General features: G+C 45.7%; 1 protein-coding gene across 2 annotated transcripts in view; it reads right to left on the bottom strand.

Annotated features, from left to right (window-relative positions):
• LOC120034150 (E3 ubiquitin-protein ligase SMURF2) overlaps nt 1-15,315 on the bottom strand; it is a 54,774-nt gene that overhangs the window by 23,518 nt on the left and 15,941 nt on the right. Inside the window, exons 2-3 of one of the 2 annotated variants that reach the window (XM_038980596.1) lie at nt 5,199-5,237; nt 3,478-3,586 (exon numbers count right to left, since the gene is read on the bottom strand). In XM_038980596.1, coding sequence (XP_038836524.1) covers nt 3,478-3,586; nt 5,199-5,237 — 148 coding nt within the window. The remainder of the gene's footprint in view (nt 1-3,477; nt 3,587-5,198; nt 5,238-15,315) is intronic. The other variant, XM_038980598.1, reaches the window with a different exon arrangement.

A 15,315-nucleotide genomic window follows, 5' to 3' on the forward strand; every position in this document is an offset into this window, starting at 1 on the left:
AGGCCATCTCTATGTTATGTCTCTGGTTGGTTTAGTTACAGTATATGGCATATTGCATGGCAGTTGGTGCTAGGCAGGCCAGGCTGTCATACTTCCTCAGCAGGCAGGATAGGACCAGCTGGGTCCTGGGGACACTACCGCCACCTGTTCCCCCTGTCCCCATAGCTGCAGAGATGGGAAAGAGAGGGACAAGGGCCTGGGCCAGGCTATGGGAACACAACATTGTGCATGTGTCTTTTCATCCCAATACTTGTATCTATGAAGGTATAGGAGATTAATTAACATCTCATCATTATATATCAGTGACGTACACAATACGGAAGTGGTCCGACGAAGCAGATGCTAAGCTACAGGACTGTTTTGCTAGCACAGGCTGTAATATGCTTGGCGATTCATCCCAAAAAATTGAGGAGGTTACCACATCAGTCACCGGCATCATTAATAAGTGCAACATCCACATTGAGCTAAAGGCTAGAGCTGCCGGTTTCAGGGAGCAGGACAGTATTCCGGACACTTATAAGAAAAGCTGCTACAACCTCCAACGTGCCATCAAACAGGAAGTTTGTCAATACAGACTAAGATTGAATCCTACTACAACGGCTCTGACGCTCGTTGGATGCTCCAGGGCTTGCAAACTATCACGGGGAACAAAGGGAAACCCAGCCACGAGCTGCCCAGTGACGTGAGCAGACGAGATAAATGCCTTCTATGCTCGCTTCGAGGCAAGCAACACTGAACCATGCATACAGTTCATTGACTATAGCTCAGCGTTCAACATAGTGCCCTCCAGGTTTATCACTAAGCTAAGGACTCTGGGACTGAACACCTCCCTTTGCAACTAGATCTTGGACTTCCTGACGGGCCACCCCCAGGTGGTGAGGGTAGGCAACAACACATCCGCCACGCTGACCATCAACACGGGGGCCCTTCAGGGGTGCATGCTTAGTCCCCTCCTGTACTCCCTGTTCGCCCGCTACTGCATGGCATGGCCGCGCACAACTCCAACACCATCATTAAGTTTGCTGACGACACGACGGTGGTTGGCCTGATCAGCGATGACGATGAGACAGCCTATAGGGAGGAGGTCCGAGATCTGGCAGTATGGTGCCAGAAAACAGGAAACGGAGGGCCGAATACAGGAAACGGAGGGCCAAACATGCCCCCATCCACATCCACGGGGCTGTAGTGGAGTGGTGGAATTATCATGGTCCACACACACCAACACAGTCGTGAAGGCACGACAACACCTCTTCCCACTCAGGAGGCTGAAAAGATTTGGCATGGGCCCTCAGATCCTCAAAAGGTTATACAGCTGCACCACCGCTTGGCATCCGACTGCAAGGCGCCATCCAGGACCTGGACGCCAGGGAACTCGGCCCCAGTGATGTACTGGGCCATTCGCACTACCCCCTGTAGCACATTGCGGTCGGATGCCAAGCAGTTGCCAGTCATGGGAAGGCCTTCAAAATCGTCAAAGACTCCAGTCGCCCAAGTCATAGACTCTCTGCTACTGCACGGCAAGCGGTACCGATGAACTAAGTCTGGAACCAACATGACCCTGAACAGCTTCTACCCCCAAGACAAATAGTTAACCAGCAGCTACCTGGACTACCTGCATTGAGCCTTTTTGCACTAACTCTTTTGACTCATCACTTACGCTGCTGCTACTGTTAATTATCTATCCTGTTGCCTAGTCACTTTCTACCTATGTACATATCTATAATGTGTATAGCCAAGTTATCGTTATGCATTGTGTATTTATTATTACGTGTTTTATTTGTCTATTATTTCTCTATTTTCTTTCTCTCTGCGTTGTTGGGAAGGGCCCGTAAGTAAGCATTTCACTGTTAGTCTACACCTGTTGTTTTCGAAGCATGTGACAAATAAAATGTTATTTGACATATTCATTAACATATTATACTTCTTACTATAAATGTAGTTTGAAGCGTGCTGAACAAGAAACTGATAGGTTTGTCCCCTGGTTTGTCCCTAATAGGGCTACAGAGCCGTATTACAGTCCAGTCTGTCTGCTCCACATACTTTAACTGGGCTGGATAGGAGTCGAGGAGAGGCAGTTTGCCAGCGAGACACAGTCTGCTATCCTTGGCATACAGGCCACTTCCGCAACAATGCTGGCTGGGGTCAGCGGTCACGGGCCAGTCTGTTGGTCTGACCACTGACAGCACCACTGAGGAGGCCCTGACGTGTCAATGTTGCCATGAGCACATACACTTCCTCATGCTGTGCACATACAACCAATGGAAAAAAGCTTCAGTGCCAACTAAGCAAAGGCTTTTCTGGCTCTGCTGAGCGTGAGCACCAGGTGTTTCAGACACCATTTGAATATGTGTGAGTGTGCTCAGCTACCCTCAGTCAATTAGACTCCACACACTGAGGAGAGTCCATGTGCCTTAGCATGGAGTAGTAATCCTTAACCCTGACACACAGAGGGAGGGCACCTAAAGGTTTAACATAGTCATTAACAGGAAGAAACACAGGCAGGTTCCAAGTGAAAAAAAAAAAAAAATGGAGAGGTGTGTGTGCGTGCGTTTGGCTCCGTCTTGGGAGCACTCAGGTCGATGTCCTCCCATCCATCACCGTGTCCAGCACTCTCTCTCCTCCACAGTGGGACTGACTGACTGACTGACTGAGGGCTATGTTTCCCTCCTGTCAAACGGGACATGAACAGCTAATTAAACAGCCATGTTGGGAGAGGGTCTGGTATCCTGAGCAACCAAACAAACGGAGACATGTGCTTCCTCTTTCTGTTAGCTACGCGTGACGGCTGGATAAACACTGGGCAAATACTGGAAACTTTCACTCCCCAGGTTGTTTTCACAAGACAAGCAGTCTTTGGGAAAAGCGACATGGATGCAACAAGACATGCACATATTTCTGCCCAAAAGGTAAATGTTTTTCTTTTTCACGTTAACTACCCCAGTGGAATTGTCATTGCTGGCCTACAGATAAGTGCGAGGACAGACATAAACACAGCTTACTGTAAGGCATTCAGATCCTGCAGAATCAATGTGTGACACATCCCTGATGTACACTTGGCACATTGGAGTTGGGTGAGGGAATGCGTAGATCACAGGAAGTTGGTGGCATCTTAATTGGGGAGGACGGGCTCATGGTAATGGCTGGAGCGGAATGGTGGAATGGTATCAAATACATCAAACACATGGTTTCCATGTGTTTGATGCCATTCCAGTCGCGCTGTTCCAGCCATTATTATGCGCTGTCCTCCCCTCAGCAGCCTCCACTGGTGTAGATATAGCATAGAGGGCACTGGTGATAGTTATAGAGAGGGGCCGCAGTTCAGCAGAATGCTGGTTCATTACTAAATCAGCAGGTTAAGATAAGGTTTCTGTTAGATACACAGTTTCACATCTAGTCACAGCTGCTTCTATATGGATGGTATGTCAAGCGCAAGCTCTGCGCTATCCATTATGTGGGTTGAGTGATGAGGGGACTCACAGGTCGTAGTGCTGGTTCCACTTGGGGTCGAGGGTGTTCTTCACGGTGTCTGTGGAGTGACATTGTCCTGAGCCGTCCACCACCACTTTGGCAAAGGGATCAGGGAGGCCTGCAGGGGAACACACACACACACACTCTGCCTCAGCACACTGGCCTGGCCAAGGACAGGCTGTACTAGGAGAAAATGTTACAGGCATCACTCCATCATTATTTGATGATTTCATTATGCTGATGGAAGTGAGACTATCCGGTTTCTGAAAGGGGGAAAAGAGGTTATCTGAAGAAAACTACTTTTGAAGAATAACATTCTATGACAGTCTAGGAATGGCTGATGTGTGAATCTGATAGTGTGACTGAACCTGAGCCGAGTGACAGATATCTAGAGATACGGGTGGACATGACATTGACACTAATAGACAGACCTGAGGGACCTGTTGGATGACATTTACCTGCACATAGCCTGGGTGTGGTGGACACACAAGCTCACAGACACACACACACACATATGCCATGCAGGCCCACACAAACAAAACAAACTGCACTTAGAAATACTTCTCTCCGTATACATAAACACACTATCCCACAGAGACAAGCCTGCCTTGCTGCCACACAAGGCAGAGTTCTCTCCACCCAGGCCCTGACTGAGTGAGTGTTTACTCAGCCCCTGAGTGCTGGAATGGGAGGAATGGGCACCAGAGAAACCACCTGAGTGAGGGACCTTAACACACTCACTCTCCATGACAGCCTGACCCAAACACACCCAAACACTGGAGCCACTATGGACACCTAGCACACACTGAAATGCTGTGCTGTTTCACTCTGAAATGCACTAGCTTTAAATGACGGTATAAACGTTTTATTGATATCCCATACTTAACCTCTACAGAATTGCCCCAATTATATTTGGGCAGACTTAATACAACATTTTGAACATCCTGCAATGGTTCATTGGATCAGTCTAAAAATGTACACAAACACTGCTGACATCTAGTGGCCAGAATCGAAATTGCATCTAACCTGGAATAATACATTGTGACCTTTCATTGCATTTCAAAGATGATGGAAAAAAACGATTTGTATTATCTTTTAACAGATTAAATGTGTTATATTCTCCTACATTAATATCACATTTACACAAACTTCAAAGTGTTTCCTTTCAAATGGTATTAAGAATATGCATATCCTTGCTTCAGGTCCTGAGCGACAGGTAGCTAGATTTGGGTATGTCATTTTAGGCGAAAATTGAAAAAAGGGTTCGATCCTTAAGAGATATTTCAGACCTGTGTGACTCAATGCATGAAATGTGAATGAAACAAAGGGAATAAAATAGTCCTAGTTTATTGATAATATATATATATATATATATAACATTGATAATAATATTCATAATAAGCTACATCATTGTGACGTGGTGAGCTCATCTTTCTCCCCACAAACATATCAGTAGTAACATTACAGGCTACTAACCCTTTCCTCTTTGCTGGTGTATTGTAGTGGTTGGTTAAGTGTGTTAGCATGGCGTTCTGCTGGTAGGGAACTCTAGCAGCTGGCAGCAGGCCCTCTTTTATCAGCTCAAACTGACCCACATTTCACATTTCTCACGGGGAATACATATCTCACACTGCAGACATCAAAGCCCTCAAGCCCCCTGACTATGAAACTATAAAGCCATTTAACATGGAGTCGAGGATCAGAAACACAGCTTTCACTGGGTTACTTACGAAAGAAATCTTTCTTCACCAGGTTTTTGGCACAGAGGACTGAAAGAGAAGAGGACAATGAGGTGTTATTTTTAATCGTTGCAGATAGACACATATTACACACTGACAGGCTGTTGTGATCGTGTGGTTACATCACAGCCAAGGGAGAGGTTTGTGCAGGGCTGAAGTGATACACTGCTGCTCAGGGAACTGAATCGAAAAGCGCTCCATCTTGGATATGGATAGCCCTGGCTACATTACATAAGCAGCAAGAGCATTTCTTTTATAATGTGTAATGTAAGACAAGTAATGTGACTTTTAGGTGATAGAGAAAACACATGAACATATATCTTTAGCCAGACTGGATTGTGCCAGACCCTATATCTCCACATTTGAGTGTGTGTACTGATCATAAGCTGACAACCAGGTGATGACTCAATGACATGAGGAACTCTCCTGTTCCGCTCCAGAAAATAGACCCACATCAACATGCTTTATAGCTATAGTAGTTGATTAACAGCAACTCAATCAAGAAAGTAACTTGACGATAGTGCATATGGGCACTTGTTGGCGACATGCTGAATCATAGGGCATTCGCACATTAATTCAATATGAACTATTAAAAGGGAGGGGCATACTCTTCCCCACAGCAGCCAGCCTGCAGCAGCAGAGCAGTAGATTGGGCAGATCCCCAGTGAGAATCATGGAGGGGCTGCTGAGGCAATGAGGCAGAGCCACTTAAACACCCTCCACTGGGCCTGGATGAACGGCCACCTGGGTGTCTGGAGCCACCGACACACACTCAGTCACTTACTCAGCCCCTTCAGTACAGACACAGCCACAGGCAATAATGGCCTTTCTATTGTACTTCAATTACCTTTGTGTATTTGGTCTATGTATTTTTTGGGCCATCCCGGTCACATCCCACTGATCAAAATCCACCCACTATGCTCACTACCAGCGCTGTTCAATACCATCCCCATAGACGCCAGCTGCGGTGTGACAGCCGTCCATAGCTGCCATGTGAGTCGATTTCAGATCTTTGAGAGATGAAATCTGTCTCATGTCTGGTGGGCCCCGAGGCCGTTTGTGTGTCTTCTCTCTACAGAGACCCGCTCACATGCAGGTGTGTCCAGACTTTACTTTGTTAACACAAATAAACAAAGGCAGGCCCATAGGGGCAGACAGCAGCCTAAGCCATTGAATCTACAACCACCGCTATTCATCTGCCCCTCCCCACCCACCCACAGCTAAACACAGGGAGAACCACAGTGCTTACACTGCATGTGAAACATAACCTGACTCCTAAATAAATTTAGGGCTGAGCTGAAACAACGTATGAGAGGGAACAGAACACCCTTTAAGAGTGCCATGGACTGAATTAAACACACAAATCACAGACCACAGTGTGAAACACAAACATCTACACATGGTGTTTACTGATACACTCAGCACACACAAAGGGTTTCTGGGTTTAATGAAAATTACACCATTAAGATGGAGAGGAGGGAGAAAAATAGGTCTCAACCGAATCTAAACCCTCTTGGGGGATGGGAAGGGAGAACATGCTCGACAGACGAGGAAGAATTTCTTCCAGCAAACATCCCTGGGAATGTGTTCCGTTCCAGTGAAACCCACCTCATTACTCAAACATCTGGTATGCATCTCTCTCAGTCAGTCTCACACAGACACTGTATGCCAGTCATCACACACACCACAGGCCTCAAAGGGTCCACAACACCTCGCTCTGCACACCCGCTCTAGCTCCAGTGATCTAATTAATTCTTTACAGGCAGAGAAGTGTGAGAGAGAGAATGTCGGGGTGTGAGGTGCTGTGAGGGGGTGAGGAGTTGTACGAATCAGGTAACAGCACTCTGTGATATCACTATTCAGGTCTGGCTTCTTTTACAACCAAATACGGACAGAACGACATACGCTGGGTCCTGAAAACTAGCTACATAGTGTGTTTCTCAAAAGTAGATGATTTAAACAAAAGAAATGGACTCTCAAAGCTGGTAATTTTCTGTATTTTTACAGCTGCAGCGGAGCAAAGCTACAGGAGATGGCCATGAACAGTTAAAACGTTACAGGGAGTCCCAGTGAGAAAGGGTAATGGTGAGTCTCATATAGCCAAATGTAAACTGGGAGAGAGGAAGAGGGAAGAGAGAGGAGGCCGGTGACACAGTAGGCCTGTCTGACTGTGGTAGAGAAATGACACATCACGGAACACCAGAACTTGCAGTAATGTCCCTCTGACCGGGACATGAAAACCAACGGGCCTTCTGTAAGCATACCATTAAACCTAGCCATCAATACAGCAGGAAAACAACACTACACTTATACATGTAAAATATAGAACAGACCGAATTACAGCCGAGCACAGCGGACCCAAGATAAAACCACTGAAATTACAGAGATAACCAGACAATGGCAGCAGAGAAGCCAATGATGAGATAGACTGCAGGACATGAATGGAGCACCGGGCAGCAATCATCATCCAATGTAAGCCAACCATCAGAACATGAGAGGAGTTCTTATTACTAGGGCCCTGTAAAATCTGTGATGCGGAGAACGGCGATGGACATTAAAACAGAATTCAACCATATAAATTGTTTTATTGAACTTAGTAGGGAATCAACTAAATGTTTTGAAAATTAATTAATTTGAGCAAGCTTATCATACATAAGACATGAACAGAATACATCAGTGATATGTATTTCCTGCAACTTTCTGAAGAGTTAAACGAGAATTCCCCATCTGTGTATGCGCAGTGAGGGCGTCTACCACTTCGTATAGTCGTTAGCGATGATGCTAATGAAAAGTCTTCTGGTAGATGGAAAGGCTTTCCAAAAAACCTTCTCAATTAAATGTTAACTACAAAGTAACCTATGCTTAAATGGATTATTTGCATCAATCTAGTGAGTTTTTATTCCATGTGTAACTCTGTGTTGTTGTTTGTGTGGCACTGCTTTGCTTTATCTTGGCCAGGTCGCAGTTGTAAATGAGAACTTGTTCTCAACTGGCCTACCTGGTTAAATAAAGGTGAAATAAATCAAATACCATCACATACACTACAAAAATAACACTAAATAATAGCCTCTTGCTATGTGCTACACCCCAAAATCTACATTTATAAACAATGTCACAGACCTAAAGTGGTCTCCTGATGTGGTTTAAGCATTGTTGTGGACTTAGAACATCCAATTTTGTTGTTTTTCTATATAAAAAAAGTTTGATTTTGAGAGTGAAAACCTGAAGAAAAGTTTGAAAAGAGAAACCTTGAAAAACTAAACTGAGAATACGGAATCAGGCAAAAAAAATAAAACAGATTTTCTAGGGACCTACATTATATACAGACAAGCGTAAACTCAGACACCATGGGCCAACTGCCTCTCCTTCAGTCAATATATAGCCTAACCACCAAAATACGTGGTAGGATAGGTAGGTCAATGTTATGCAGGTAATGAGCAGATAGTCTGACTGATCACGTAGTAAACTAGAGAGTGAAGACCGGCTGTAAACTATAATGATGTACACATATTTCCGTGAGTCCGGCCCTGACTGTCTGATGGGTTTCCCTGGAGAAGGGCAGCTAAATTAACCTACCGTGGCTAAACATGGCGGGCTCCAGATAATGTGAGCGCTGGTTGACCCCAGGAAAGGGAACAACGCCGTGGTCGGATCGGGCTCTATGCCAGCGGCTCAGCAGGCTTCCCCCTTGGACGGACGGACAGACGGACTGCAGTAGGAGCCCGGAGATGGACCTGCTAGACGGTACAGGGTGTCCCGGTCCTCTCTTCAGGGGTGTCATCCCTTATGGGACGGAGGGCTGAATCGCTCGGCTCTGCTTTATACTTTTACAGGGAGAGGATTCAGTGAGTTATTGAATCTTACATGAACACAAAGGGTTATGGGACCCTTGGTTTGTACCTCACTGTCACTCCTTGTGGCCTCATTTTGGTTAGTTAGTGATTTCTCATGGGCTCTTTCCCATGGTAGCTGAGCACTTGCCTCTCGTGTGTAAATCTGAATGTCAAACAGCCACGCTCTTAAATGTTTCCCCGATGATGGTTGTTTAATACTTCTCATGGTGTTACATACACTACATGACCAAGAGTATGTGGACATGTGTTCGTCGAACATATAATTCCAAAATCATGGGCATTAATATGAGTTGGTCCCACCTTTGCTGCTCTAACAGCTTCCACTCTTCTGTGAAGGCTTTCCACTAGTTGTTGGAACATGGCTGCGGGATGGTCTTGCTTCCATTCAGCCACAAGAGCATTAGTGAGGTCGGACACTAATGTTGGGCGATTAGGCCTGGCTCGCAGTCGGCGTTCCATTTCATCCCAAAAGTGTTCGATGGGGTTGAGGTCAGGGTTCTGAGCAGGCCAGTCATGTTCTTCCACACAGATCTCGACAAACCATTTCTGTATGGACCTCGCTTTGTGCACAGGGGCATTGTCATGCTGAAACAGAAAAGGGCCTTCCCCAAACTGTTGCCACAAAGTTGGAAGCATAGAATAGTCTAGAATGTCATGGTATGGTGTAGCGTTAAGATTTCCCTACACTGGAACTAAGGGGCCTAGCCCGTACCATGAAAAACAGCCCCAGACCAATATTCCTCCTCCATCAAATTTTACAGTTGGCACTATGCATTGGGGCAGGTAGCGTTCTCCTGGCATCCGCCAAACCCAGTTTTGTCTGTCTGACTGCCAGATGGTGAAGCGTGATTCATCACTTCAGAGAACTCGTTTCCACTGCTCCAGAGTCCAACGGCGGCAAGCTTTCCACCACTCCAGCCGGCGCTTGGCATTGTGCATGGTGATCTTAGGCTTGTGCACGGCTGCACAGCCATGGAAACCCATTTCATGAAGCTCCAGACGAACAGTTCTTGTGCTGACGTTGCTTGCAGAGGCAGTTTGGAACTATGTAGTGAGTGTTGCAACTAAGGACAGACGATTTTTACATGCTCTGCGCTTCAGCACTCGGCAGTCCCGTTCTGTGAGCTTGTGTGACCTACCACTTCGCGGCTGAGCCGTTGTTGCTCCTATACCTTTCCACTTCACAATAACAGCCCTTACAGTTGACCGGGGCAGCTCTAGAAGGGCAGAAATTTGATGAACTGAAAGTCACTAGCTCTCCAGTACGGGCCATTCTACTGCCAATGTTTGTCTATGGAGATTGCATGTCTGTGTGCTTGATTTTGTACACCTGTCAGCAACGGTGTGGCTGAAACAGCAGAATACACTAATTTGAAGAAGATACTTTTGGTGACGTAGTGTATTTACAAGTAGTTTCTAAATAGAAAATAACTGATGAAGGATCTGAATGTTGAGCAAGGAAGAGAACTGTGGGGGGACAGTCAGAGAACCACCCTGGAGAAAGAGAATGGTTGCACATCCCATCTCACCAACACAGAATATTGCATTAAACGGTCCATAAGCCACTGAAGAAACATAGCAAACACCATATCGCTGACAGAAATATATTAGCCATGTGATCCAACCTATGGAACACCTACTAATCTACTTTCTATCACGATAGCTTTTTTTAATGACATAAATTTAAATGATTGTCCCCATTTCCTGCCAGCACACAGAATTCTTTAAATGTATGGGTTTATAGTCTGTCCTGAAGACAGGAGCCTTCCCTAAGAAAATGAAACCGGCCAGCTTGCACCTACAGGGCGGCATCGTAAATCTATTTTTATTGGTCACGCCGGGCGCACTTTCTCATACTCACACACTGACAAATATATAGCTCTCTCCATCCAGGCACATAAACATGGCCACACACACACATTTCAAGCATTTCGCTACACCAGCAATTATATCTGCTAAATATTTGTATGTGACCAATTAAATTTGATTTGACACACACATACATATAGAGAATGCAACATCATGGGCACTTGCACACACAGACAGAAAAAGCGCTACACTCACAATCCTGGGAAAAAATGTAGAAATGTAAAAAACATTATTTTGGTTAGTTAGAATCACATAATTTATTTCCCATGTCCACTTTTAACAAAATTATGTTCTCAAGGAGTTGCGATCGAGTAATGTATCGAGTAATGTACTTGCCAAAGTGAATAAGGGTGAAGGGTTTGATTGGTAGAGAGCTAGCTGGAGAATCAAAAATTGTACAAAAAAAGTGACAATTCTAACCAATTCCGCCTTATTACCCATGTGGAAGGGTTTTGACTAGATGGGATACAGCTTTTGTCATATTTTTCCTAACAGGTTAAGAGAACTTACACAGAAGGTTAGGAGAATTAGGTTAAGGTAAGAAAAACTTTTCTACTTTTGACGTTCATTTGACAAAAGCAGTTTCCCTTCTAGCCATGACCATGCGGAAGGAACAATATCAGCCATGTCCAAAATCCACCCCTGGTGCAAAACGAATTTTCCAAAAATTTCTCACCCTGTCTACCCCTACTAAACACTCCGGAAAAACATCACGTAACCCTCTGCATCCTGGCGCATCTTAAATCCTCAGTCGCCATAGCGACGGCGGTATCGAGTCAAGGCTGAGAGAAGGGTCTCTCTGTCTGTCTGTGTTTCTCATTCTGGTCGCGCTGCCGCCAGCTCAAAGACCCAACGACTGCAGTGTGACTGACAGGGAGGAAGGACAGCACAATTGAGCTGCTCACAACAGGAGAGGAGTAGGCTAATGAGTGTTGACATTTAAAACTATGAATACAGTAATGGAGAAGAATACCACACACAAACAAACACACACTATAATACAGGCGGGCTGAGGCATTCCTAATTGTTGAATAGCAGTGGAATGAGTTGAGTGTGGATATGACAGGGTGGACAGAGTAGACTTGTAGTGTACTGTTATTCAATGGTGTCAGCCTTGTACCAGGCGCGGCGCTGCAACATCAGTCAACTAAGGTATCTGTGGGGGTGACAAAGTGAGTAATAGCTGCTGTATATCACAGCTTGAATGCTAACGATAACCACGCCGCGCGCCCTTCCCTCCATCACCAGGCTGTCCACACAGCCTTCATAGGGAACCGGGATCACATGCAACTCTGATAAATGACAAAAGCCTTTTAGGCTAACACATTCTACATTTACTCCACATTCTTATCTAAATGGCTCACAACCAAACAGCTGGAGAGGAATTTGAAGCTGCAGCTGGACACACATTCAGAAACCCACCCACACACACTTCCCTCTTATGACCCATGAAGCCTCATCTCTTAATATCCTGTTAAAGATGTGGTATCACTTAATGTCCTCCTACAAGCCTTGAGTCGTTGGCACCGACAGGAACAAACAAGTGGAACATATCTAATGACTAAACTGGAACATAACCGGCATTCCAGCATAGGAAGCAGAGGAGTTGTGTGTCCTCCTTTTGTCGGACAGTCAGTCAGTGGGTTACATCATAGGTTTCCAAATCACAGACCAAACTAGGTAGTTTCCCCAAAGGGGGGGGGGGGGGGGGGGGGTGTCAGCAAACACCACAACTTCCTGGTCTTCTCGGTCAAAATCAATGAACAGATAGGTTAGAGGCAGGCAGAGACCTTGGGGGTAAAGTTAAAGTTCCACCTATAGAGAAAGAGAAGTGGGTGAGTCTCTCCCAGGGCTGGACACAAAGAGACCCAGTGTCCGGGGACTCAATGCACCCCACCACTCAGGCCACCTGGGGAGGGAGAGGTCACATGACACACTGAATGAGCAAACAATCACTAGCCAAAACAAAATGGAGGCACTTCAGCTGGATCCCACACATCTCCCGCTCTCTCTCTCAAACACACACTCAAACTCTACCACTCGAATGATAACCCAGTGGAATGGAACATGGGAAATGGATGCTGTGGGGAAAAAGGGGGATTCACAGTGCTGCCCTGGTGTACAGCTCTGTGGTTAACCATCACACTGGAGTGCCTGTGGAGGAGGAGGAAGTGGGGGTGTGGGAAAAGAGAACTGCCTTACAAAAACCCAACATTACCAGCCTGTCCAAAGTCAAAATCAGGTCTGGAATTTAACAAAAGAAAAAGAGGGACATGTCAAAATCAACCTCTTTCGGTGTGAAATCATAATTGCGTCACCCAAAACAATAGTGCTGCTGCTGCTAACCCCTGCACCACCCTTCCCCTCCACCTGGTTCTCCTAGTCCAGTGCCCTGACCCAATCCACCAGACAGTCTGACATCTCCCTGGAAAGCCCCCCTCCCCCCCTATCCCCTGCCTGCCTGCCTGTCTCTAGCCCTGTTTTGACTCCAGGACTGAGAGCTCTCATTCGCAGCATTGTTCTTCTGTAAACAAAAGGCTTCCTTTTCCCCCAACCACTCCTTCTTTCACTGCGCCTTAAAAAAAGAGAGAAGAAAGATGGAAGGAAGGAGAGGGAAAGAGTTCGGATTAACAAGTGTTGGAGGTGGACCAGGTCCTAATCTGTAATCACCAATCCGCTTCCTTCTGCAGCCTGATCCATCTCCTGGTTTCCCCACTCTTGAGGGCGAATATCCCTCTGCTTCCAGCCAGCCCATTAGGCGCTGGTGGGTTCTCAAATCCGGGCCTAGGCTCTCATTCCAAGAGAATGTGAGTCTTATCTGGGCTGGGGCTTCCATTGCCTCTCCACAGAGGAACAGTGACATGACAACATGATTCACACACACACACACACACACACACACACACACACACACACACACACACACACACACACACACACACACACACACACACGGGTTCAAAGAGAATCGAGACAGTACAATAAAGTCCTCATGGACATTCTATAGGGTAGTCGTAGACTTTAAATGAGGGTAGATCATTTATATGGCCTATGTGTTGTGTGTCATGGTATGTCTGCCTGGGCTGGCTGTGCTAACATGAGCGTGCCACACGCTCCAGAAAGCCCTGCGTAGTGGGACAGTCCCGTAGGTTTGCCGCTGGGCAGGACTCTCCTCTCTATGTGTGCACTCAGCTCTGCTCCGGACAAAAGTGGGTTGTTTTTTAAAGACCTTGCCACACGACTTAACTGTAGACCTGAATGTAGCCTAGTTGGGCAGGGTGGGGGTTAGTGGGGGAGTGCAGAGTAGAATTTCATCAAACCCAACTCTTCAGAGCGCAAGTGTGGAAATGTGGTTGGGCCAATGGACTGGTAGAAAATATAAATATCCATCCAAGGCATTTTTTACATTTTAGGAAATCCACTTATGTAAATATGCTAATCTGATAAGACTTCTGCTGGGCAAATAAATGCTGATATTAAGAGTCTAGGTAGGAGCTGAGTGATCAGGGAAGAGGCTGCCAGGAAAATCTTTAAAATTAGATGTGGGAAAAAAAAACACCACCAAGATCTCATCATCTCACCTGTCACTTCAGATCATAAGGAAAACAGAGAGCAGGCTTTTAAGAAAACATATTTTCACTAGGCTCAAAATCATAGGAGCATTCAAAGACATGCTTCATCTCCCACACTCTAGAAGTGCGCCTAGATAAATTAAGGGTTCTAGCTTTAATATCTCAAATATTTGTCATTGTGCTCCTAAATTTATTTGCGTGTGCCTACATTTTTCACACGTGCTCCTTATAAAAAATGTCAGTGTAGAGCCCTGCAACAACTAGGGAATGGAGAGGAAGGTGGGAGAAAACCTGCTGTGATGTACATTACAGCCACAAAAAAAATACAGCTGAATTGGATCCCCAGGACTACTATTACACACTGATGGACAGTGGAGCTGACATCAGGCACATCTGTCACACAGTCACTGTAAAATGACAACGCATGTTGGAATTACAGAGGACTCAAAATGTTCCACATACAAAAAGAGAAAAAACATAAATGTCAACCATCAGAGATGTGCTCCAAGAAACCTCTCATTATCATACTTAACACACCAGTGTTGAAAAGTGACGACAGAACTGTACATGATCTGATGTGCTCAAACTAAGAACCTGTACAGCCAGGTGACATGATGTCTGGTTGGACTGTAGAGAATGTCCACCAGGGGGAAGGTGGCATTCATTGTTGCCAAACTGAACCATTCTCCTGATGAAGACCATGAGGGAAGCGCTATTTAAAAAATATATTTCACCTTTATTTAACTAGGCAAGTCAGATAAGAACCAATTCTTATTTACAATGACGGCCTACCCCGGCCAAACCCAGACAACG

Source organism: Salvelinus namaycush, chromosome 41 (assembly GCF_016432855.1).
Source record: "Salvelinus namaycush isolate Seneca chromosome 41, SaNama_1.0, whole genome shotgun sequence".
In the NCBI taxonomy this organism is placed as follows: Eukaryota; Metazoa; Chordata; class Actinopteri; order Salmoniformes; family Salmonidae; genus Salvelinus; species Salvelinus namaycush.